The sequence below is a fragment of the Balaenoptera musculus genome, chromosome X (genome assembly GCF_009873245.2).
Source record: "Balaenoptera musculus isolate JJ_BM4_2016_0621 chromosome X, mBalMus1.pri.v3, whole genome shotgun sequence".
NCBI lineage: Eukaryota > Metazoa > Chordata > Mammalia > Artiodactyla > Balaenopteridae > Balaenoptera > Balaenoptera musculus.
The window spans coordinates 33,186,267-33,212,567 of NC_045806.1; the positions used below are offsets into that span (position 1 = coordinate 33,186,267).

General features: G+C 42.4%; 1 protein-coding gene across 7 annotated transcripts in view; it reads left to right on the forward strand.

The window, feature by feature from the left end:
- The window catches only part of SYTL5 (synaptotagmin like 5), a 229,170-nt gene that overhangs the window by 147,546 nt on the left and 55,323 nt on the right, over window positions 1-26,301 (forward strand). For 6 of the 7 annotated variants that reach the window (XM_036839960.1, XM_036839966.1, XM_036839961.1 and 3 more), the window contains 4 exons: window positions 5,715-5,830; window positions 7,252-7,360; window positions 10,240-10,374; window positions 22,149-22,290. In XM_036839960.1, the coding sequence (XP_036695855.1) occupies window positions 5,715-5,830; window positions 7,252-7,360; window positions 10,240-10,374; window positions 22,149-22,290 (502 nt within the window). The remainder of the gene's footprint in view (window positions 1-5,714; window positions 5,831-7,251; window positions 7,361-10,239; window positions 10,375-22,148; window positions 22,291-26,301) is intronic. The other variant, XM_036839963.1, reaches the window with a different exon arrangement.

The following is a 26,301-nucleotide window of genomic DNA, read 5'->3' on the forward strand; positions in this document are numbered from 1 at the left end:
TTTTTCCCCTGTAAATCTAAGGACAACTTAACTTGACTTTACATTTAAATAAGCTTCCAAGTGAAAGTTTGAAGTCCCAAGAGTTTAATGTTAAAATTAGGGCCTAGCAAATTCTGAATACTCCAAAATCATTAATCACAAATAATGAGTGTAACTCAATTTCAGTCAAACTCACTCTTTAGAGTATGACCTATAGGAAACACATCGTCTATTCTGAGCCTTGTATTTCTGAAATATTAGATTGATGTGGCAGAGAAGAATATAACTTTTATAGTGGGTGTCATGTTTATTTTCTTTCCTCTTTTACCCCTCCTTTATTCCTATCACTCTGCCCCCACCACAGAGACACACTTGCAGGCGCATGTACATGCACACACACACACACAACCATAGCCCATCATATGAAATGCTACATGTTATTCCTTGGCTTCTGTACGTTTTCACCCTTACTCAAAGCCTTGTCACACCTGACAGCTACAAGTTCTTTACTGACAATTTTGCCAAATCTAAAGGGCTTTCGGTATAAATCCTGTTTTTGTCATAATACTGTATAACTTTGGACAAGTTACTTAACCTCTGTGAGCTTTGATTTCCTCCTCTGCAAATTGAGAATAACATAGCTACTTTATGGCTTATAGTGAGGGTTCTAGGTGTCATGTATAATGTGGCTAACGCACGACTTGGTGCATGGTACACACTGACTCAGTATTAGTTCCCTGTTCTTCAGCTAAGCCTTCCATCTACCTCTAGGACTTGAGAAGGTGGCAAAGGCATAACCTCAAGAGATTGTTCTGATGTTGCAGAGTTCTGAAATGACAAATGACTCAAGTCCGTATCTGAGTCGAGCAAATATAAGGATTATAGTTATTGTTCTTATAAGGATAGCAAGAGGTAATGACTAACAATTCCGGGAAGATCTTATTTGTGTTAGGTGTTGGCAGCTCTAGGCATATATGGTAAAGATGATATGGAGGCCCATTTCCTGGGGCATGTAGACCTGGTGTGGCCCACTTTCCCCTGTCACACATGAGACGGCCATCGTTGTGCCATCGACCTCACCCTATATCTCAAGAACGTACCAAAAAACAAAGACAAAAAAACCAACTAAAACAAACAAAAAATACGAGCTGAGGCTTTGGCATGCCTCTCTTAGGTGGTTCTCTATCGCTGATCTGTATTATTCCCCTTGCTCTTGTTCCTTTTTGTGTCAATTCTTTGTTCTATTGCAGAGGTTGGCAAACTTTTTAAGAAATAAAATGCCAGACAGTAAGTATTTTAGACTTTGTGGGCACTGTGGTCTCTGCTGTAACTACTCAAGTTTGCAGTTGTAGCAGAAAAGCAGCCAGAGACAATACATAAACAAATGAGCATGGCTGTGTTCCAATAAAACTTTATTAATACACACTGAATTTTGAGTATAATTCATATTAATTTTCACATGTCATGAAATATTCTGCCTTTGATTTCCCCCAACCATTTAAATTGTAAAAACCATCTCTAGCTCGTAGGCTGTACAAAACAGGTAGTGAAGTGAATTTGGCCCACAAACCATAGTTTGCCTACCTCTGCCCTATTGTTCCTCTGAATTTTTCATAGGTGTCTTCTTAGAACCTGTACAAATCATTTCCTGAGTTGAATACTAAAACAAATGGGTTTTTATGTTTAATGATTCTATTAGTTTTCTGTGGCCACCATCACAAATTGCCACAATTTAGCAGCTGAGAACAATGTAAATATATGATCTTGATGCCGAAAACTCGGCCTCTGTGCACCAGTGCCGAATTGAATCTTGGAGACAGAGTTTTGGGTGAAGTAGAAAAGGATATCTTTATTGCTTTACCAGGAAAAGGGGGACACAGCAGGCTCATGCCCCTGAAGAACTGTTGTCCCAACCTGAGAGGATTTGGTGAGGAGTTTTATAGCAGTGGTTCAAGGGCGGGGTTGCTGGTAAGATTAGGGCGTGTGCAGGGCCTGCACTCCTTTCATCTGGCCTCAGGTAGTCTCTTGATGAGCTTCTCTGGTTCCTTTAATCTGGTCTCAGGTGGTCGTCTCTGGAATGAAGAATGCTAACATCTTCCATTTGTTGGGGGTTTTAGTTCTGTAAAGAGCTCAAAGATACTGTTATGTGTATCCCTTGAGGGGGCACCAGGACCCTGCCCCAAGGCTGCACTGTTGTTTCTTGGCTGCTCCTTGCTTGTCTCTGCATCCCCTCCCTCCTCTGATTAGCAACTGTTCGAATCTGCCCTTTGGAACTCAGGGAAGGTCACAGAGGCTGGAGTCTGTTCCCTACAAACAAGAAACGACAGAAAGGCTTCCGTGCCCAGGAGCCCCACAGGGTCCTGCTCGGTTTCAGTCTCACAGTTCTGTAGATCAGAAGTCTAGTTTGGCTTGGCTTGTTTCTCTACTCTCGGTTCACTAGGCTGAAATCAAGGTGTCCGCTGGCTGAGCTCCTATCAGGAGGCTCTGGGAAGATTCCACTTCCAAGCTCATTTTGGTGGGCAGATTCTGATTCCTTGTGGCTGTAGGAACGAGGCTCCTGTTTCCCCACTGGCTGTTAGCTAAGAGCCAGCCTTTGCTCCGAGAGGCGTCTCTCTCTGATCCTTGCATATGGACCTCTGCATCTCAGAGCCCTCTTCTCACGTTTGGAATCTGTCTGACTTCCCATTCTGCAGCATCTCAGTATCCAACTTCCTCTTCTTCTTCCTCTGTTTTTAAGGGCTCAGTGATTACAGTGGGCCCACCCAGATAATCCAGGACAAGCTCCCTATTTTAAGGTCAGCTGATAGGTAACTTCAGTTCCCTCTGCAAAGTTCAATCACAGCAGTACCTAGATTAGCATTTGATTGAATAATTAAGGGACAGGAATCTAGAGGCAACATCTTTAGAATTGAACAATTACCACATAGATTTCCAACGTAAGTACTGATGTATAAGTCTAGATCACTTAAGATGTATCCAGAAATAATTTAACCCATTCAAGTATTCAGTTTGGGTGTATTTTATACAGTTTTGGAGCTAATCCAATAATCCTTGCTTCTCAATAGATGATCTGGCCCCTTGAGAGGAAATTTGAGATGTACATGCTATGGTCATTCAATGAATAATTTGCTCCAAGGATGACATTTTCACTTTTTTCCCAGTAGTAGAACTGGGTTTCATAGATAACTTACCTTTGTTTCCTACATTCAGTAGTATTTCAGGATAACTGCTGTGGAGAACAAATTGACATATTTTTCTGGAGTGATTTTTTTTTAATATTTAAGATCCAATTGTTAATTTCTAAGTCTAACCAGGTACTGAATCTCATGGATATAATACTCTAGGGCTAGAAATCTCTATTTGACTCCTAGCTGCTTTGCTTCAGCTACCATGTCAGACTTGTCACCGATCTTGCTGATTTTCATCCTCAGTTGTTACCTGAAAACTGGGTTTGCCTCTTGGTGGGTGTTGAGCCAATAGACACAGCCAAGCCAAAGATCGGGAGACTAAGGAAGTATTCATTATTACTTGCAGCAAGTAAGGAGAACACCAGGGATCGTTCTCAAAACAGTGTCTCCCCAACAGCAAAACTGGGGAAACTTTAAGCTAAGGGTACATGCGTATTCATGAGGGGGCTTCAGCATAGAGTTGGGGCAAGTTGACAGAGTCCAAGCTTCAGTTGATTGAAGTCATGAGGGTCAACATTATCATTCCATCCTCCACCTGGGTGGGGGCCTTAGTTCCTGCAGAACTCAGAGATATTATGTATATGCCTTGAGGAACCAGGACCCTGCCCCGAGGCTGCACTATTGTTTCTTGACTGCTCCTCCCTAGTTTCTGCATTCCCTCCCTTAAGATCATTAATTACTGAGACCTGTTCCAGGGCAAGTATTTTAGCCAGGCTCAGATCACAAGATGGCTTAGGCCAAAATGGGTTCTATGTCAAGAAAGCCATTCCTTGTTCTCTTTCTCCAGGGACCCCCTAACCTTTCTGCTTCATAGTGGCCCAAGTATCTTTATCTTTCTTTTCACTTCTTGCCCCCATGATACCCTGATTCACATCTTCATCATTTCCTATCCTATCTGTTGCAATAACTTCTTCATTGGCCTTCCTGCTTGTGGTTTCTCCCCCTTACAATGCTCCAGAGATTCTGTGATTCAACCTGAAATTTAGAAAAACTGCCAGAGTTCCCTAGTGCCTCCAAAATGGCATTCCAACTCCTTAGCCTGACATTCAGAGATTCCCATTATGTGACCCAATCCTACCTTTCAACCTCATCATTTTCCATTACAGTCCTCCATAGAGGTGTTGGGACAAGTAGTAAGTGAACATGGGCCATGTTCTGAGAATGGTAAATAGGTCTGTGTAACTGGGGTAAAGGGTTTGTGTAACCATTGCAGATGGGTGTGATTATTCAAAGGTCCTTCTTTTCCACATTCAACGTTCAATTGATTGTGAAACCCAGACAGGTCCTTCTACCACCTACATTTTTAATTTGTCTCCTCCTCTCTATTAGTCTTGCCATTGCTCTAGCTCGGGTTTTGCCATCTCTCTCCTGGACTGTTGCCATGGCCAACCTGTCTCTTTGTCCCATTCTCTCTTTACTCTAGCTCAGTCATTATATTACATCAAGGTATCGTGCTAAAACAGAGTCTGATTGGGACATCCTTGGTGGTCCAGTGGTTAAGACTCCGTGCTTCCACTGCAGGGAGCACAGGTTCTATCCCTGGTCAGGGAACTAAGATCCTGCATGCCGTGCATCATGGCCAAAAAATTTTAAAAAAAAGAAAGAAAGAAAGAAAGAAAACAGAGTCTGATCATGGCCCCTTTATAATTCAAAACCTTCATTTGTTGCCCACTGTTGTCATTAAAGATTATTTACCCACTGATGCAGTGGTTAAGAATTTGAGCTATAGCATAAAAAGAATGAAATAGTGCCATTTGCAGCAACATGGATGGATCTAGAGATTATCATACTAAGTGAAGTAAGTCAGAAAGAGAAAGACAAATATTATATGATATCACTTATATGTGGAATCTAAAATATGACACAAATGAACTTATTTACAAAACAGAAACAGACTCACGGACATAGAGAACAGACCTGTGGTTGCCAAGGGAGGGGGGAGGGATGGGTTGGGAGATTGCGAGTAGCAGATGCAAACTGTTATAAATAGAATGGATAAACAACAAGGTCCTACTGTGTAGCACAGGGAACTATATTCAGTACCCTGTGATAAGCCACAATGGAAAAGAATATGAGAAAGAATGTATATATATATATATATGTATAACTGAATCACTTTACTGTATAGCAGAAATTAACACAACATTATAAATCAACTATACTTGGATAAAATAAATGTAACAAAAAAACAAAAAAGAACTTGAGTTATAGGCCAGACTGCTTGGGATGGGATCCTGGCTTTACGTGTGAGACACATCATTTTATTGCTCTAAGTCTCAGTTTCCTCATCTATAAAATGGGGATAATAATGTTTACAGAGGGTTGTTATGTGGATAAAAGTATATTGAGTATGAAGAGCAATTAGCAGGTACCTGGTACATAGTACGTATGCAACTAATAGTGGCCATTATAATCACCATAAAATACTCCAAAGATTGAGATGGACTCTATAAATAACTGGCTATTTTTTTACTTAATTAAGGATTTTTGAGAGTTTATTTGGCTAAAGAATTGAATTTCAATGCTCTCCTCTTTTCCTTTGAGTAGGCAGCTAAGGATTGTAACTGGTGAATGGTTTTTTGAAGAAAAGGCAAAGCGTTTCAAGCACGTCAGTGTTCTGGGCACTGATGTTGTCCGACAGTCCATCTTAAGAAGAAGTCCAGGTAACTAAAGCAAAACTGTTTTAATCTTCATTTTGGCAAGCTAAATAACTTCCCTATATTATGTAGCAAATGAGAACAGTTGAATTTCCTGAATCCCTTGGGTCATTTCAAAACTCAGTGGCATGAAATCTAAATCTGCAATTCATACAAGGGAAGACGAAGTCGGTAGAAAATAAAATCCACAGTGATTTTTCATATATGTGGCACACTGAGATTTTCAGGGGAGGCATTTATCTTCATCACAGACGGGTCTTTTCCTGAATGCACTTCCAATATTTTACTAAACATTTAAGAAAGTAACATAAAACAGATGAATTACATGATTCACATTGTGAAAGCAATCCTTGGTGTTTCAACAGGATGTATTTCAGATTTCATTTAAATGTTTTTCTCATCCAGTGATTCTCAACCAAGGGCTGATATTTTGTACTGTGCCCCCCTCCATCAAGCTAGGGGAGTGTTGAGATATGCAAGGGGGCATTTTTGGTTGTCCCAGTGACTATGGGGGAATTAATGGCATTTAGAGATGCTAAATGGCCTGAAATTGCACAAGGCGGTTTCACTCAATGAAGAATTATACTGTCACCAAATGCAAATAACACCCCACCTTGAGAACATTACTCTGTGCATTCAGACTACAATTTAATTGGTTAAATATTGAGCGAACCTGTGTTTAGGATCATGTTTCTCAGGTATGCTGTAGTAAAGGTGGAGCAGGGGTCTTTTGGTCTGTTCCTAGGGTATCTCCCCTTTCAGACACTGGAGACAAATGCCCTTATTTTTAAGTCTGGCGGGTAGGGCTGGGAGGCTTGGACCTGATTCCAGTGCCACTTCTGGGTGTCACAGTAGCAAGGAAGGGCTTTCCCAGGTGGGTAACATCAGGTCTGATGCCACAGAGGGACAGAGTGGAGTTAGAAGTAAGCAGTTAGCTCTGGCTGCTTCCTCCGCTCAAACCTCAGCACCTTCCAGAGTGTAGACTGTCTCTCAAGTCACGAGGTGTGTACACAGGTGTTGGCCCTCCCAGGAAGTCTGGCTTATGTGCTCAAAAACCAGGGTATCGTTTCTAGAATCCCATGCTAGAATTCAGTCTCTAGGGATTTGGAGTTCTCATGAACCAGGCTCCTTCCCTAAAAATATTTGCAGAGGGATCATGTATAGTTCCTCCATTGCAGTCATCCCTAGAAGGCTTATCTCAGCAAAACTCCCACAGATGAGTCCCAATCGTAGTCCTCATTTAACTGTGGAACACTCAACAGATTAGAGATAAGTGTGTGACCGGGAAACATGGATGGGAACATCATTGCCAATTTTTTAGACTTCTATGTCCTGTGCTAATGTAGGAAAGTGAATGAAGAATAGAAAATTGCTCTCATTTCTGACCATTTCATATGTAAATTTGTCTTCTGATTGTTTTTAATGAGGAGCTGAAGAAATACAAAGCCAAGAACAAACCCACCAGAACGCAGAAAAGTCAGACACTTCGCTTTCTGCTGGGCGGAAGGCCAGCCACGATGGGCCCAGGAAAAAGGGGTAAGACCCAGCCTCTTCAAGGGAATCTTTGATCTTTGTTCCAGTCACCTGTGAAATAGATGCCTTAGTTTTTCAAGTCTAATGTCACTTAAGTGACCCAGAGAAGGTCAGAGACTCATCCGAGGTAACATTCTCCTATCATTCTCCTCCGGAAATGCAGTTTTAATTACTTTCAGTTTTAGATAAAGGTCCCTTCTGACCTGAACCTGTAAGAGTTTTTCTGTCACTTGACATATCTGGTCCTTTACTTCTGGGTAGAAGGTTTCATGCTAGGGCCAGTCTTGTCTGTAAGGAGGTGACAACTGCCTTTGTTGTAGGGTCAGCGTACCTCCCCCGCACCCAACCTGAGTGCGGATGCAAACTGAAACAGCCAAATCAGAGATTTATTAATAGGGCTTAAAACATCGTCTCCCCTGTTTGAAATGCGGGCCTCCTTAAGGAAGAAATCATTTGGCCACCTCACTAACTTCATTCGGAAAGCAAATATGTGTCAAGTGCTGAGAACAGGAGTGGGAGGCACACACGGAAGCAAGATTCAGGGAGGCGCTGGGAAACTCGGAGTGAGAAGGTTCCATCAGGGAGAGTCAAGTGGCCCCCAAAATGCAGGTCATAAGGACCCGAAGGCAAACTGTTGCCTCACAGCCCTGCCTGTTGCAGTCTCCATTTCTCAGGCAACTGGTGGCCAGTTTTGTGGCCGAGGGAGTGAGAATCCTAATCTACACCAAGTGGCTTTATGGTTCTTTCTTCGTTCCCAGCAGAAGCCAATGTGAGGGGCTGCCAGTGCCTGAGCTTTCATCTGTCTCTACAGAAAGTCCATTTTGTTCTGTTTTGTTTTGTTTTTTAAAGAATCTTGAACTGTGCGTAGGCAGGAAACCTAAATGTCATTTGACTCAAAGACTCATGACTAACCATGTCTTTGTTAATTAGCAGAGATGAATGGGAAAGATAGCCTAGAGGGACCATACATCCTATGTGTTGAGTCTTCCTACCACGTTAAACCCATTTGTCACTCCTCGGGGCTCCCACAGTGCCTTGTGCCCGTGCGTCACTCGTTACTTGGTGCGCTCTGACACCAAGCCCGTCCTTACACAAGAATGTAAAGTAAATGAACTGGGCTCGCTGAATACCACCCCCGTTTAATTGTAAGCACCTTTAGTGCTGGCCCATTCTAGGAGCTGTAGTGCGCAGACCCCAGGCCAGGCATCACTGCGTGGGTTACAGAATGGTGGGCTTGGAGCTAGGAGACAACAGTGAGCCCTGCTAGAACTCAAAAGTGGCATCTGATGCTTCTGTCTTCAAGGAATATAACACCTAGTCGGGAAGAAAAGGTTCAAAGGTCCACACCTGAAAAGTTAATTTGTACAGAAGGATTTTAGAAAAACATAAGATGACAATATCAGCTGCCTGAAAGCCTTTCTAAAACAACAAGACAAGGAGTTAACTACAGGAGATAGAATATGGAAATAAATAATTAAATTCTTTAAAATTTGTATTTATTTATTTATTGGCTGCATTGGGTCTGGCTCTGTAGTTGCGGCACACAGGCTCTCTAGTTGTGGCTCATGTGTTCAGTAGTTGCAGCGTGCCGGCTTAGTTGCCCCACAGCATGTGGGATCTTAGTTCCCTGACCGGGGATCGAACCCACGTCCCCTGCATTGGAAGGCAGATTCTTAACCACTGGACCACCAGGGAAGTCCCAATAATTAAATATTAAATAAGTTGCTTAGATCATTGATGTCGGGAGGGCACAGGGGCCATCGGGAAAGACATGAAATTCTAAGTGGGACTTGATGAGGATTTTGAAAGATGGATGGGGCCAGGCTAACAAAAGAGGAGGAACAGTGATTCCAGGTGGAGGAGACACCATAAGCAGCACTGCAGAGGTAAGGACATGTACAAGGTGGTTCTCAGAGCAGCATAAATTGACATTATATTAACTGCTATTCTCACCAAAAATGTAGTTTTCCAGTTAGATTGAACCTTCTGACACTTTGACAAGACGTTCTTCTAGTGGTCTTTGAAACAGAAACAACTTGGCAGATTCTATTAAGATTGTCCCAGTACCTCTGGAATACATTTTCCCCCTGAGAAAACTGGAGCCTGTAAAGTAAATGAACTGGTCTCTCCAGATACCATCACAAAAAGAATATAGCTTTGGTTTTTTAATCCAAGTGCATTTGGAAAGATCCATGTTTGAGGCCTTTGGTAGCCTGGGTTGTGACTTGAATCTTGGTTTCTGAAAAGCTCTTTTTAAGTTCCTAGTAATTTAGTGAAATGGGCATGCAATCAAATTTCATCTGGTATGAGCCATTCCATTGTTCAAACTTATTACCCCAGGGCCATGGGTGCCGTCACTTATTCCACAAGAATTGGCTGGGTTCTAATACGTACCAGGCATCTCTCTAAACTCAGGGGACCTAACAGGGAACAAGAAGAACAGAGTTGCTGCTCTCAGGGAGCTGCAGTCTAATAAGTTGCTACCTCAGTTGGTCTCAGAGGATCATCCTAGCTCTCCTCTCTGAGCAAGGTGAGTTCAAGCTCCCTTTTCTCAGCATCCTGTATACAGGCTCTGCCCAGGCGATGCTTCTCCATTCTCAGGTGACAGTGGCGAGTCCCCAAAGTCAATGGTCTTCTTCTTAGAAGGGACAGAGGCCTGGCTTACCAGCAACCGGTACAGCCTTGGGAGAATGTCCTAATCTCCTCTACCAGAACCTTTGACACTCTACTGCAGAAGCCCTGGGTACTCCCCAGAATTTCTCAGCCCCAAGTCTGCTTGAAAGAAGAATTATTTACTGTTGAAAGTACAAGAAATGGTATTCTTGAAATATGTTTAAATGCTTTCTTGTCTTGCTTTTAAATATATGTATGTATAATTTCAGATTTCTTCTTAGCAAGTTCAGATCAGCAACCAGAGGAGAAATTGTAACTTCAAAAACTGAAAGTGGGCGGAGCTACAGCTTGGACTTAGACAGCCAAAATTTTCGGAGTTTAAAGTCAGCCCCTGGTTCAGACAGGTAAGACACATACAGATTGGCCAATGCGATAGCCTGAGGATAAGGTTGATGTATTTCCATCCAAACAGTGCTTCTAGATACCTGTCAAGTATTCCCTCTCGGAGATCTAACACATAATGTGAGAAGCCAGGAGGATATTTTTCAGTTGAAATGGAAAGCACTTACACTTCTGGAATTACAGCTATTGAAATCATCTGTGTTACCTGCACGGCTGAGACTTGATGTTTTGGGACTCAGGGCTGCAGTTCAGATGGAGAGATCCAGGAAAATAAATTATTTTCATTGATTTCTTGATATTTTTCTGTTTAAGCTTCTGAAAAAGAAACCTCTAAGTGTCATATACATTCCTTGCAGCTTTTTTTAAAAAAAATATAAATTTATTTATTTATTTATTTTTGGCTGTGTTGGGTCTTTGATGCTGCGTGCGGGCTTTCTCTAGTTGTGGCGAGCAGGGGCTACTCTTCGTTGCGGTGCATGGGCTTCTCAGTGCAGTGGCTTCTCTTGTTGCGGAGCACAGGCTCTAGATGCGGTGGGCTTCAGTAGTTGTGGCACACGGGCTCAGGAGTTGTGGCTTGCGGGCTCTAGAGTGCAGGCTCAGTAGTTGTGGCGCACGGGCTTAGGTGCTCTGCGGCATGTGGGATCTTCCCAGACCAGGGCTCGAACCCCTGTCCTCTGCATTGGCAGGTGGATTCTTAACCACTGCGCCACCAGAGAAGTCCCCTGCAGCTTTTAAAAAATTAAAAATAATTTCATTTGAATCGCCTCAGAGAATTTCCATATATTCCACTTCTTTCTAGTTCCACCACCTCTAACTTGTCAGTGGGCCAGCTCCTCAGATCTCCTATGCATAGAGCTATCACCTTGTCAAGAAAAGTAAAGAGAGAAAGGATAGCCAAGAGCGTAGTCATTTCATATCAGGCTTGATGTTCTTTATCCTGTTGGGGCATAAGTCAAGGCTTATTTTCATGACCGGTGTATTATCAAAGGCAACGATGAGAAAAAAGATCTACGCTCATGTTTCATTAAGAGCACAGGTACTCTCTTACCGATGCCTTTTTCCCTGTAGCAGCGGTCCCCAGCCTTTTTGGCACCAGGGACCGGTTTTGTGGAAGACAATTTTTCCACGGGGTGGGGTGGAGGGGGTGTGATGGTTCCGACAGTAATGCGAGCGATGGGGAGCGTCAGATGCAGCTTCGCTCGCTCACCTGCCGCTCACCTCCTACTGTGCGGCCCCGTTCCTAACAGGCTGCGGACCGCTACCGGACCCCTGCCCTGTAGCATTCCTGCAAACTAGTGTCACTTTATGTAAAACTGCACAGAAAAAAAAAAGCATAAAATAAATCACTTCTCATCCACTATCAAAAGATTATCACTGTATTCACTCTTTTCCAAATTTTTAAGAATGTAGATTTATTTCCTTTATGATAAAAAAAATACTTTAAACCCTGGTTCCCTTTGTCCTCGAAGTCATTTCCTTTGACTTCCCTTGGGGTAGCCCCCTGTCGTGTCCCACAAAAACTTTATATAAAGAAAAAAGCTCATTTTTGGTTTTGATTGTTGAATTCCTGACTCTCAGACAGTGATCAAGATTATTTAGAGATGATAAGCAGCTCGCTTAGTGTTGCTATTTTTGTTCAGCCTCGTGGGGACTCAGTGGAGGAGCCCTCTTGGCTCATATTTCAGGCTGGCATTTAAAAGGGAAAATATATATATATAACGAGGAAAGATGGAGTCCCCCGTTAAAAACACTTAAAGTCTCCTGGCCCAACAAACATTAAATTATTCCATTTTAAATTAATTTGTGTTACAGTTACTCAACAACAGTAAGGGGCATGCTCTCCAGTATCACATTGCTTATGCCGTTCTTTCAGAATCTATCTGCCTAGGTTTATTCCTTGTGTCTTAACTACTGCTGGGTATAAATACAGTTGACCCTGGAATAACACAGGGGTTAGGGGCGCCGACCATCCCCCAACACACGCACTTTGCCCAGTCAAAAATCCGAGTATAACTTGACAGTCAGCCCTCTCTATCCACGGTTCCTCTGTATCCAAGGCTTCACCCAACTGTGTATCGTGTAGTACTATAGTATTTACTGTGGGAGAAAAGTCCGTGTATAAACGGACCCATGCAGTTAAAGCTATAAAGCCATATGGACATGTTTCACCAAAGACTGGTGTATTGACCCAGGGGTTTTCTTGTTGTAAACTGGAAGGTCGTCCGTAAGTTGATTTTATATTTTAAATTGTAAATACCCGAGATGGTTTATAGATAGAATATAGCAGTCAGGGTGCTTTGGCTGAAGCATGCCAAGAACAATGATTTCGCATGAAGGAAGAGAGTCAGGATGTTTGGGAAATCAGTAGAACAACATGTCATTTTCCTAGAACGTGTATTTATCACAGTGATGGCTCATCAATGGACTGCCACAGCAAGATGAATTACCTTATCCCAAAATTATTCCTTAGAAAAGTTGGGGCAGGAGGTGGCCCATCTTTTCTTCACTCCCATCACGTAAAGATGTTAACTCCTTTTTGTTTGCTTGGAGCTGCAATAATTCTGCAAAGCCAAGTGGTAAAACTGGCAGACTCTTTTCTCCTTAGGTTCTGCAAGCAGAATTGCAGCCTCCCCTATAAATCATTTTTAGTATGGAACAGCAAGTTCCCCAAAAGAGAATTGCAAGATTCTGGTCTCTTTGGTCTATTACCTGACCTAGCTTAGCAATTAATTCCCCTTTCTCTTCCTCAGTGCCTGTACCTTCATAGTTTGTTGCTCTTTTCCTGAAGCAGTTGGGCTTGGGCATCCTTTTTTAAAACTCGTAACATATCAGAGTAGAAATGATGTTTTAGTAGATGCCTGGTTAGAGTTTATTTCTTTTCAAAACAGGGAAATGTGTGAATGGCTTAGTCAAGCCTCAGCAGCCTCTAAGAGGAACGTGGCAAATGGCTCTTCACTGGTTGCTAGGGACTTGACACATGGGGCAGATGAGATTTTTTAAAAAGAATGTAAATGTGAACTATAATTGATAAACAGAATGCTCTTCGAGGCAGTGATTCCTAATTCCTTTCACGCCGTGATGACTCGTCGTTATGGTGTGATTTGTGAGATATCTATCTTAAATCATACTCTCCTAGAAACGAACCCTCAGGCAAGGATTCCTAAGTGAGGAATTTGTTAATTGAAATGATTCCAGGAGGAACCAGTAAAGGAAATAAGAAAGACAGAATAAAGAAAAGGAGGAAGATAAGCAATGTGCTATCTCAGGTGAGGTCTGAGTTTGAGAACTCAGCTTGATCCTGCAAGGGATTCTGCAACATAAAGTGTCTCCAGGTTTTTCCATTTCGAGCAGCTGGACCATTGCACTTCTGTCCCAATCAGTCATTGTCTGTAGGTTCCCTTAGGGTTTCCATATTGAGGAAATAATGACACAGGATGCCCAGGTAAATTTTAGTTTCAGATAAAGAACTTTTTAAAAAGCATGTTTCATGAAATCTTATTTTCATATACTACGTAAATAGTAGTGTATTTTTATACTAAAAAATTCTTGATTGTTTATCTGAAATTCAGATTTAACTGAGGGTCAGGGGAGGCACACCTCAAGGCATGTCTTGGCCTCCAATGGTAAAGGCAAATCTCTGAAGGTCATAGGTGCAAGCCATTAGCACCCAGAGGCTAGGGATGCATGTGCGGAACCTGGTACAACGGATCTGAGGGGATCTGGGTGGGACATCAGTACTGTCCCCTAAAAGACAGAAAGGAAAAGTGGAACTTGGAACTGAAAATTTATTCTGTTCAGTAACAAATGGATAAAGGATGCTTCTGTGCTTCTCAGCAGCATTTCTATCATGACATTGGGGGATGTGGCAAGCATTTAACCGTGGGAACCTGTACCTTCTGATAACCAACCAGTTTCTCATTCCCCCCCCCTCCCCCGACCCCCTGCCCAAGCACATTCCAGTTTTCTCCAGTTGTTCCTAATTGCTCTCTAGGAAGCCCAGGACTGACTGTCACAGTCTCTGTGAAGCTTCACAAGCTGCTTTGGCTGGCTCTGATCCAAAAGCAGAAACCACACTATTCACAGCAGCCCGCAGTATTGAATCTTATCAATACTTCCATGAAGTGATGGACAGGTGATAGAAGAGGTGAGGGAGTGTGGAATCATGAGAGTCTGTAGTTCACTTGAACCGTGACCATATCAGTGGGAGTTATGTGAGGTCTAGAGTTGCCAAATAATTCTTCAGCGAGAAACTTATAACTCAAGACCATCCCTTTTCAACACATCCTTTGCCCACCATACGTACCTATCTTGATTGGAATTCCTCCAGAAGAAAACCCTGATGTAAGGATTCCAAAGCAAGTAATTTACTTAGGATGTGGTCTTGGAACACACAGATAGGGGAGTGGAGGTAGTGAGCCAGGGAAGGGAGGGGAGCCAAAAAGAGTGTGTCATTAAGCCAGTTACCACTGTGGCAACTAGCGTTCAATCTCGGACACCTGTAAGAGACAGGCTAGAACACTTCTCAGAGTCATCCAGTCAGGAGATCAGGAATCTGGGGTCGTTATAAACCAGCTCCCTGTTCATCGTTGGTTGAGGGCTAATTCTGGGGCACTTACTCTCTGGCACTTCTGACCTGTTCTGTGCACAGGAGCTCCATGCTCTTGGGATCCAAAAAAGTCCTCAGCTGTAGAGTTGTGGGTGTTCCTAGTAAACAGGATTCTGTGGATAGAGGAGGTGAGTTCTGTGGATAGAGGTGAGTGCTGAGGTGAACGGGGTGGGGGCACCGATGTCTGCTACAGCATCCCTCCCTAACTGCTCTCGGACCTCCTCCAAAGGTGCAGAGTGTCAGACCACCAGTTGCTCAGCCCCTGATTTATGTTTTCTTTATATACATGTGACATTCCTTATTATAATGTCAATAATGTGAGGCAGTATGGAGATCAGGAGTTCAGCCAGACCCTTGACACTATACTTAGGTTGAACTACAACTAGGTTCTTTTTTTTTTTTTTTTTAAATTTTATTTATTTATTTATTTTATTTTTGGCTGTGTTGGGTCTTCGTTTCTGTGCGAGGGCTTTCTCCAGTTACGGCAAGCGGGGGCCACTCTTCATCGCTGTGCGCGGGCCTCTCACTATCACGGCCTCTCGTTGCAGAGCACAGGCTCCAGACGCGCAGGCTCAGTAATTGTGGCTCACGGGCCCAGCTGCTCCGCGGCATGTGGGATCTTCCCAGACCAGGGCTCGAACCCGTGTCCCCTGCATTGGCAGGCAGATTCTCAACCTCTGCGCCACCAGGGAAGCCCCTACAACTGGGTTCTTGACTTGCTCATCCTTGTGGCCAAATGATTGTAAGCCGGAAGCCGCCTCCTTGTTATCTTGTCATTTCTCCAGTTGTTTCCCACCTATGCATTTTATTTATACAAATGAATTCAACACAAAGCTCTGCCAACATTATTAGCCTAGTACTATATGCCAAGTGGTAAATGTGGAAGATCTTAGTTAATGCTACTTTTCCACCCGTTCGTGAACTTCCAGTTTGGCAGGGAAGGTTGGGATGACTAAACAAATAATTTCAAGACAATATGGTATCATGCTAAAAAGATATCTATGTGCTATGGAAAAACCAGAGATAGGCATTTAACCTTCCAGAGGATTCAGGGAAGCTTCCTGGAGATGGTCCCTAAGCAGTTTGAAGGAGTGAGAAGGACTTGGCCAGGTGAAGAGAGGTAAGAAGAACATTCTAGATAGAGGAACTAGAAAGTGCAAAGGGAAAGAGGCATAAAGCAATTTTGCATGTGCTAGAAAACAAACAGTTCAGGGTTTTTAGAGTGTAAAATTGAAATGTGGTTTACAAGAGATGAGATGGAGAGCTTCATTGGACCAGGATATGGATGGCTTTGGATTCCTTGGTAACTTTTTTCTTATGAGCAACATAGCATTACAGGTAGAACAAGAGTTTAGCAAATCTGAACTACTAAGTACAGAGTAAGTGCTTGTTCCATTTAGTTACTGAAAGCTAAGTTCTGCTAAACACTTGCTTTCCTTGCTGTCTCGCGGGGGAGGGCAGGTGGTTTTCTTGCTCTGATTTCTAGTCTACCCAAGGTTTTTCATGGCTGCTGGCCTCTCCTCCAACCGGCTTCCAGCCATTCTTTAGAAACTAGACATGGGAACAGAATTTTGTTGTGATTGTAAACGACCAAAATATTATCAGACGGAGAGTTCTACCTGTTCTTAATTTTCTTTTCCCTCATACCCAGAGTCCTTCCCTCATCATGACTGTCTGCTCCATTTTAGAGAGTCTTTTTAAAGGAAACAGATTCTTTGAGGAAACCCTAAACATTTAAAAACCATCAAACAAATCAGCTTTTGTTTTAGTAAATCAAACGATAAAGCCTCTTTATGTACTTAACACTAAGATTCATCGAACAAGATTTCACTGAGCACCTACCACATTGTATTATATTTGTCCTTTCTCCAAAAAGGAAAAGGAAGGAAAATATGTGTAATTCAGCCACAGAAAGCTAGTGGCTTCAGAGGAAACTGCAGCTAGAGAAACTGCTTAATGAATTTCCACTTCTTCCATATTTACCTGCTTCTCTAATTCAGAGTTCAAGAGCTCTTAGGATGGTTCATTTGTGCCTAAATATAACACACACACACACACACACCCAGTACCAGAAATTCATTCCTTTGGGGTGTGTTGACCTCTCCAAAGAGTTTGGTTTTTAAATGGAGACACACACAGGGGCCAACAAACTTTTCTGTAAAGGTACAGATAGTTAATATTTTTGGCTTTGTGAGCCATCTGTCTCAACTACTCACTGTGCTGTTGTAGTGTCGACTGAAAAAAAATGCACAACATGAGAGTTGTGAGTTAAGTTTTACTGGGGGCAAAATGAGGGCAAAATGAGGGCTATAGTCTTGGAGACAGCATTTCAGAGAGCTCTGAGGAACTGCTCCAGAGAGGCAGGCGGAAGGTCAGTGTTATATGTGACTTTAGTGAAGGGGGACGTGCAGTGAAGCACACATGTTGGCAGAGGCTGGCCGCTAGTCACGAGGAGCAGACGTCACCATGAATGATTCCAGTGCTTTTCTAGATACAAAGAGATGCAAGAATTGGGCTCATAAAGTCTTCTCCTGAAAATATCTAACTATCTGAAGGCCTGTTCTGCCAGTTTTTCCCAGAGCACAGAGGGCCTCATTCCTGATCTCCACCTTGAATTCCTTTCAGGGGGTGTTGAAGAGCAGTGGCTGCAGTGGTTAGTGACTTCATCCTTGTAGAGGCAGATGGCAAGTGCCAATTTTTAGTTGGCAGGCGCATGAAAGCAGCTGTACACAAAACAAAAAGTGAATGTGCATGCCTGCATTACAATAAAACTTTATTTATGGGCACTGAAATGTGAGTTTCACATAATTTTCACATCACAAAATATTCTTCTTTTGAGTTTTGTTTTTGTTTTTTCCCAACCACTTGAAAATGTAAAACCACTCTTAGCTCACGGGCTACACAAGAACAGGTGGTGGGATGATTCGATACAGGGGCCATAGTTTGCTGACCCCTGGTGCCATACATTCACTCACTGACAGCTCCGCTCTCTTGATGCGAGCACCGTGCTGAATAAAGAAAATCGTGCTATGAGAGGAAACGACAAGGCAGTTGGAGAGATGCCTGAGATCAATGAATTTAAACCCATCCACAGTTTAGGCCAGTGTTTATCAGCTTTGGCTGGTGGTAGGGGATGCGGGAGCGGTGGTAAAACACGTGGCTGCCTAGATCCCATGCCCAGAGGCTCTGATGTGGTTAGTCTTGGGTGTGGCCTGGGCATGGGGATGTTTAAAACCTCCCCCGATGTTTCTGATGTGCAACCAAGGGTGAGGGCCACCCAGCTCTCATAGGACGGTGTTGACAGAGACATTGCATTTGGGGATCTCCAAAAACTGGAAGGTTGAGCCACGTACAGCTTTTTTCCCTTTTGTTTCTCCTTTTTAACACCTCTTTCCCATTTGACAGGCTCGCGTCACTTTCTAACTACAACCTCCCTTGCCTGTCTCTTCCATACTTATTTCAGATCTGAAATAACTAAAAGAAGTTAGGAAGGCGCGTAAACTGCAGAATGAATGTCATGTCGCCTCTGTGTCATGTTACGCCCTAGCCTCATTGCCCCAGTGAGTGTAGTATCTCTCAGGTTAATGCTGCCTTTGGCTGATCTCATGTACCCAGGCAGGCACAGGCTCAACCTTGTCAGCCTGCTGTGGGAAGGTTGAATCCTGGGAAATTCCTTCCGGGCTCCAACTCCTGGGAGCCTGCTGTGTAAACCAGAAAGGCAACTCGTTAAATTAGGGTCTCTGTCCCCTATCCTTGGATTCTTTATCTAGAAATGGATATATCTAGGAAGCCATTTTCAAGGTTTTGGGCCAGCATGAAGTTAGAGATAACACAACAGAAGGCTTTTAAAAAGCATCTCATAATCTAAAGTAAATGACACTCTTTCTTACCCTAGGAAATGTGTCTTTCAAGTAACTCAGAATTTCCAAGCTCCCCAGACAGTGTCATATTCCGCATACTTCAGGCCCTATTAGAACGAGATAAGTGTATCTTTTTCTTGTCGGTTTCCCCCTAAGCCAAGTTCAGCTTCAAGGTTTGGTAGCACTGATTTCTAATACTTCTAATTTAAATATCAATAACAAGATACCAGGATCCAAAATAGCTCTTTCTTAATTGAACTTTAAATTTCTCTAATTTAGGCTTGAGGAAGCTTTTATCCTCTTTCTATTTAAGAGGCGAAGATTCATGTATTTTATGTCAGATTTTACATAATGTCTAAAAGAGTTGGCACCCAAATATTTATGATATTCCGCCTCATTAGACTAAGTCTTTTCTAGTTTAATCAACTGCAACATTCAACTGAGAGGAAAATATTTTTAAGACGCTCACAGTAAATGTCAGGGATAAATGTGAAAGTATATGCCATTTTTGAGGTTATGCTTCTGGCAACAGTAATTTCCAGTAGCTGCTTTATGATCACAGGATAGCCTCTTGAATGTCATCACCACAATTAATCAGCTTCTGCCAGAGCTTCCACATAAGTAGGACTTTGGGTTCTAGCAAGGCTAATCCATGACGGGGACTTTTCCAAAACCACCTGGGTCTGAGAGGACCTTCAGCACAGACACAAGCAGAAATACCCACATAAATCCCCTTGGATCATCACATCTGGGCTCCTTTCTGCAAGATTCAGTCCTAGCCTTTATTTTTTAAGGAGATTTTACCGAAAACAGGAGGGAGAGAGATTTTTGTGGTCGTATTGTTATAAGAGTAGAGAACCTGTGAACACAGGGCAGCATTACTGGGTAGGTCTCTAAGACCCTTCTAAGTTGGACTTCTGAGAATAAAGCAGCATCACTTGGGAAAGGTATGAATATATTTAACTGTTGTCAAATGTAGAACTGTAGCACCTGAGATAGGAGGGCTCAGATAAATCACCAAGGAACTTAGAATTTCAAATTGTATCAATGTATTTAATCACAAAATTTGATTTTCTTGTTGTTAGACTCAAAAGACACAGTCATAGACCCCTCCTGAGCAGAGTCCATAGTACTATAATTTATTCAAAGTACTGCTTCTAGAAAGAAGCAGCAGGGTCTGTTTCTGTGTAGTATCGAAGGATTACTACCCAGAAAATTTTCCTAGCTCTCTTAATCGAATTGTGAGAAACTAACTCTCAGGTCTCTGATCCTTTCACTATCTTCTTCTTGATAGTATTCTTCTTCTACATTCTATCCATGTAGAACCTGCCTGGCTGTGACAATTTGATCGTGGTGAAATGATGAATATTCAATGTGAGAAACTAGCATGAGCATGAGTGCAGGCTTTGGATAAGCAGACAATTCTGTTTTTATCCTGACTTTGTCATATACTAACTCTGTCGTGTATGCACACACACACACATGCAGGTATGGAATAATTGCTTAACCTCTCCAAGACTCAGTTTCTTTATCTTCAAAATAGGAATGTTAATACCTTTTTTTTTTTAAACATGCATATTACGGAATGGAGAGTGTCAACCACCTAGAAAATACTCAGTAAATGCAGCTGCTATTTGCATAATTATCGATGGTGTTGGTAGCTGCTCGTATCAATTAGGGCATATTTGGTTTTGGTGGCTTCTCTGGTGCAGAGCCTTGAAAAAACTTACAGGCTGTGGTTGACAGCTCCACTGGTCACTGCTGATTCTTTCTTCTGCCAGATTTATCTTCTAGTAATGACCTGTGCGCCATCATTCTTTTTAAAAACTGCCCTTCCTTTATTCCTATAAGTCTCTCCTCTTATTGGCTCAACTGTGAGCTCTAATCACTATTTTTTTTTTCTAATCACTATTAACCATCACTATTGTGCTTTAACAAGAAGATGTTTATTATTATAGGTGCACTTATAACTTATTAAAATAGTAACTGAAAGAGTGAAATTCATAAGGGCTTATATTTTCCCATTTAGCATATTTTGTACTCACTGAGAACAAAGAATAGAAGAAGAACAAACACTTCTCTTAAACTCTAATTTGTCAAAACTTATTTACTTATGAAGCTCCATTTAATAAGAAAATTGTGATCACCTCCAGGCAGGAACTGTTTTTTCATTAATCATTATTGAATGGAATTGAATCAGGTTTAGCAAACATGAAAGTGAATCAAACCCATTTACAAAATGTCATTATTTTTATCCTACATTCATTAAATGTGCGCCATGAGTCGGTCACTAAAAACAACACTGAGAAAATATAATTGCCAATCTTAGATTACATAGGTACTGAGTGCTTCCTTTGCACCAAGATATTGTGAAGGTGCTAGAGATATCATGGTAAATATGTCATCAACTCTGTCCCCAAGGAGCTCACAGTTGAAAGAGGTACCAACGCCCACGTATCTGTTAAAGAGCCAAACAAGACATTGTGTAGGCAAGTTCTACATAGTTTGGCAAAGACTGTAAATCGCCAGAAATTGAGTAGAGCAGAGGTTGACAAGGCCTGTGATAGGCAGGGAAGGCATGACTGGGGAGGCTGGACTTCATTTGGCCCTTGAAGGATGGGGAAGATTTGGATAAACAGAGAATGGGAAATAGGGCGTATCAGGTGGGGAGAACGTGCCTTAGAAGTGGAAGCATGAGCACGAGCATGGTAAGCTGAAAAAATTGTAGGGAACCTGGGCTGGCTGGGAGTGTGCTGGTGAGCATTGGGAAGAAAAAAGGGTGGAGAGGTAAGTTCAGTTACGAAGACCCTGGAGTCAGACAAATGACGTTGAACCCCATGAGCCCCTGAAGGTGTACCTCATGGGGTTCACGTGTTGCCATTGTTTTCTTGGAAGCTTTTCCCTGACTGTGTCTTTCGTCGCTGCTCTGCTTCCATTTTATTTTTTTTATTTTTTAATAAATTTATTTATTTATTTATTTATTTATTCTTGGCTGCGTTGGGTCTTCGTTTCTGTGTGAGGGCTTTCTCTAGTTGTGGCGAGTGGGGGCCACTCTTCATCGCGGTGCGCGGGCCTCTCACTATCGCGGGCCTCTCACTATCCCGGCCTCTCTTGCTGCGGAGCACAGGCTCCAGACGCGCAGGCTCAGTAGTTGTGGCTCCCGGGCCCAGTTGCTCCGCGGCATGTGGGATCCTCCCGGACCAGGGCTCGAACCCGTGTCCCCTGCATTGGCAGGCGGACTCTCAACCACTGCACCACCAGGGAAGCCCTCTGCTTCCATTTTAAAGTCAGAATATTCTTTCTCATTTAGGGGAAGCACTGGTTCATCAGATTTCAACGAGCAGGAAGCTGGTCCTGGGACTCCAAGGAGCATCCAGAGCAATGGTGTGACCCCAGTCACTCAGAGGTCACCGGCCCCAAGCACACGCAGCGTGACCTCAGTCAGCAGTCGAGTAAGTACACGGATGTGAAGGAACACTCCGCCTTCTGGGACTAAGCCTCACCACCCTGGCATGGCTGGGCTTCAGCTCTCTGTGCCTGAGACCATGTTGTTTATCTTGTTTAACATAGATGCTTCTTTATCAGGACTGAACCTCCTGCATCCTTAGCTCCTGGCAGGAGGCCTCAAGTGAGAAGGAAAGGGGAAGAGCAGGTTCAAAGGTGGAATTTGTTTGATGGGGGTATCAACGGCTATATGGTTTCAATAAAATTTAAATAATGTTCAGCAGTCTCTGATTTTGATCTTCCATGTTGCTTGTCAAGATCTTGACTGTTCTAAAAATTTTCCAAACCAATTTAAATTAGGAAACCTAGACCCTTGAAATATTTTTATCATTTTCCTTTCTATACATGCGTTAAAATAAACACGTAATGGAGACTTAAATCACATAGTGTGTGTGTGTGCGTGTGTGTGTGTGTGTGTGTGTGTGTGTGTGTGTGTATAAGCTGTTCTTTGAATGAATGAACATCTACTACATTTTTTGATTAAGCAGGAAACTCCATATATATAGCTGACATCTATATTTAAGAAATCTTTATATACAAACTACAATTCTTCGATTCAGCCAGTATTTAACGAGGGCCTACTATATGCCAAGCCCTGGTCAAGCAAACACTTGAAGGAAGTGGAAGAATTAGCCATGCAGGAGTCTGGGGCAAGGTTTTCATCCATGGTGGGACAGCACTGATATTCAGCAAGTACATTACAGGAAGGTTGTTCCAGTCACTTTATGGCTGACCTCCATCTTGCATAGTCAGTGCCCTTATTTCACCAGTGTCTAAAAGGTCTTTAATGCCCCTGGAGGAGCAGCCAGTGCAAAGATCCTGAGGTGAGAGCATACCTGGTGTGTTCAAGGATGAACAAGGAGGCCAGCGTGGCTGTTGTGAGTGAACGAAGGGAGAAGTACTAGGAAATGAGTTCAAAGGGGTAGTAGGGCCAGATAGGGTCTTGTAGACCACTGTATGCACTTCGGCATTTACTCTGGATAAGACGGGGGCAGTTGAAGGGTTTTCAGCAGACTAGTGAGATCATCTGGCTTCTGTTTATACAGGAACTGGGGGCTTTTCTGAGAAGCAGCTGTAGGGGAATAAGAGTGGAAGCCAGAAGGCCAGTTAAGAAGGAGGCCATCGCATTACTGCAGGCAAGAAACTGAGCTTTGGAACAGGGAGATAGACGTGGAGGTTGTGAGCATCCAGATTCTATAGATATTTTTAAGGAAGAGCCAAAAGGCAGTCAGACAGATTGAATAATAATTAATAAGTGTATTTAAATACTCGTAGTCTAAATTAAATTTGCTGATAAAAGGCATATTTAAAATTTTATCAATATTTATACTAAGCGCAGCAAGCAGTACTGTTCAATAGCCAGAAAAGTGAGTGCATAGTTGGCGATTGCACTCACTGCTTTGGCAACCTAACAAGGAATGGTATTCAAAATATTTAGCAACTGGTATGGCATGGGCACTGAGCCATCACAACAGACCCTGGCACAAGGTTGGGCAGCATCCTGGGGGCCCATCCATGCCATACAGTAACCTGGATTGTGGGGAGAACTAGGGTTGTGGAGGAGGGGAGCACAGGGAAGGGGAGATGGACTGGGAGTAGCTGATACAGAAGTATTTAAAAAATTTGAACAGCTGGTACAGCTGTACCAATGGGTAGCAGCAGACTATCAGTCCAGTAACTAGTAAGTTAGTCAACTCTGTTCTCAAAACAAGGCTTACCTTCCTAAGTACCATCATTGGCGGGGTGGGGGTGGGAGGGAATCACCCTTGTCCTGTGCTAGTAGCCTCAAAACTAACAGCCTTTACATGAATATTTCTTTATTTTTTTATTTTATTTAAGTATAGTTGACTTACAATGTTCTGTTAATTTCTGTTGGACAGCAAAGTGATTTAGTTATACACACACACACACACATACACACACACACACACACACATATATATATATATTCTTTTTTTTTTATTCTTTCCCATTATAGGGTTTTTTTCCCCACATCTTTATTGGAGTATAATTGCTTTACAATGGTGTGTTAGTTTCTGCTGTATAACAAAGTGAATCAGCTATACATATACATATATCCCCATATCTCCTCCCTCTTGCGTCTCCCTCCCATCCTCCCTATCCCACCCCTCTAGGTGGTCACAAAGCACCGAGCTGATCTCCCTGTGCCACGCGGCTGCTTCCCACTACCTATCTATTTTACATTTGGTATTGTATATATGTCCATGCCACTCTCTCACTTCATCCCAGCTCACCCTTCCCCCTCCCCATGTCCTCAAGTCCATTCTCTACACTTGCATCTTTATTCCTGTCCTGCCCCTAGGTTCTTCAGAACCATTTTTTTTTTAGATTCCATATACATGTGTTAGCATATGACATTTGTTTTTCTCTTTCTGACTTACTTCACTCTGTATGACAGACTCTAGGTCCATCCACCTCACTACAAATAACTCAGTTTCGTTTCTTTTTATGGCTGAGTAATATTCCATTGTATATATGTGCCACATCTTCTTTACCCATTCATCTGTCGATGGACACTTAGGTTGCTTCCATGTCCTGGCTATTGTAAATAGACCTGCAATGAACATTGTGGTACATGACTCTTTTTGAATTATGGTTTTCTCAGGGTATATGCCCAGTAGTGGGATTGCTGGGTCATATGGTAGTTCTATTTTTAGTTTTTTAAGGAACCTCCATACTGTTCTCCATAGTGGCTGTATCAATTTACATTCCCACCAACAGTGCAAGACTGTTCCCTTTGCTCCACACCCTCTCCAGCATTTATTGTTTCTAGATTTTTTGATGATGGCCATTCTGACTGGTGTGAGGTGATACCTCATTGTAGTTTTGATTTGCATTTCTCTAATGATTAGTGATGTTGAGCATCCTTTCATGTGTTTGTTGGCAATCTGTATATCTTCTTTGGAGAAATGTCTATTTAGGTCTTCTGCCCATTTTTGGATTGGGTTGTTTGTTTTTTTGATATTGAGCTGCATGAGCTGCTTGTAAATTTTGGGGATTAATCCTTTGTCAGTTGCTTTGTTTGCAAATATTTTCTCCCATTCTGAGGGTTGTCTTTTGGTCTTGTTTATGGTTTCCTTTGCTGTACAAAAGCTTTGAAGTTTCATTAGGTCCCATTTGTTTATTATTGTTTTTATTTCTATTTCTCTAGGAGGTGGGTCTTAAAGGATCTTGCTGTGATGTATGTCATAGAGTGTTCTGCCTATGTTTTCCTCTAAGAGTTTGATAGTGTCTGGCCTTACATTTAGGTCTTTAATCCATTTTGAGTTTATTTTTGTGTATGGTGTTAGGGAGTGTTCTAATTTCATTCTTTTACATGTAGCTGTCCAGTTTTCCCAGCACCACTTATTGAAGAGGCTGTCTTTTCTCCATTGTATATTCTTGCCTCCTTTATCAAAAATACGGTGACCATATGTGTGTGGGTTTATCTCTGGGCTTTCTATCCTGTTCCATTGATCTATATTTCTCTTTTTGTGCCAGTACCATACTGTCTTGATTACTGTAGCTTTGTAGTATAATCTGAAGTCTGGGAGCCTGATTCCTCCAGCTCCGTTTTTCTTTCTCAAGGTTGCTTTGGCTGTCTTGAGAAAGAAAACCGGATATACCATGTTCTTGGATTGGAAGATTCAACATTGTGAAAATGACTATACTACCCAAAGCAATCTACAGATTCAGTGCAATCCCCATCAAACTACCAATGGCGTTTTTCACAGAACTAGAACAAAAAAATTCACAATTTGTATGGAAGCACAAAAGACCCCGAATAGCCATTATGCTTTGTTGTAGGATACTGACTATAGTTCTCTGTGCTGTACAGTAGGACCTTGTTGTTTATCCATTCTATGTGTAAGAGCTTACATCTGCTAACCCCAAACTCCTAGTCCATCCCTCCCCAACCCCCTCCCTCTTGGCAACCACAAGTCTGTTCTCTATGTCTG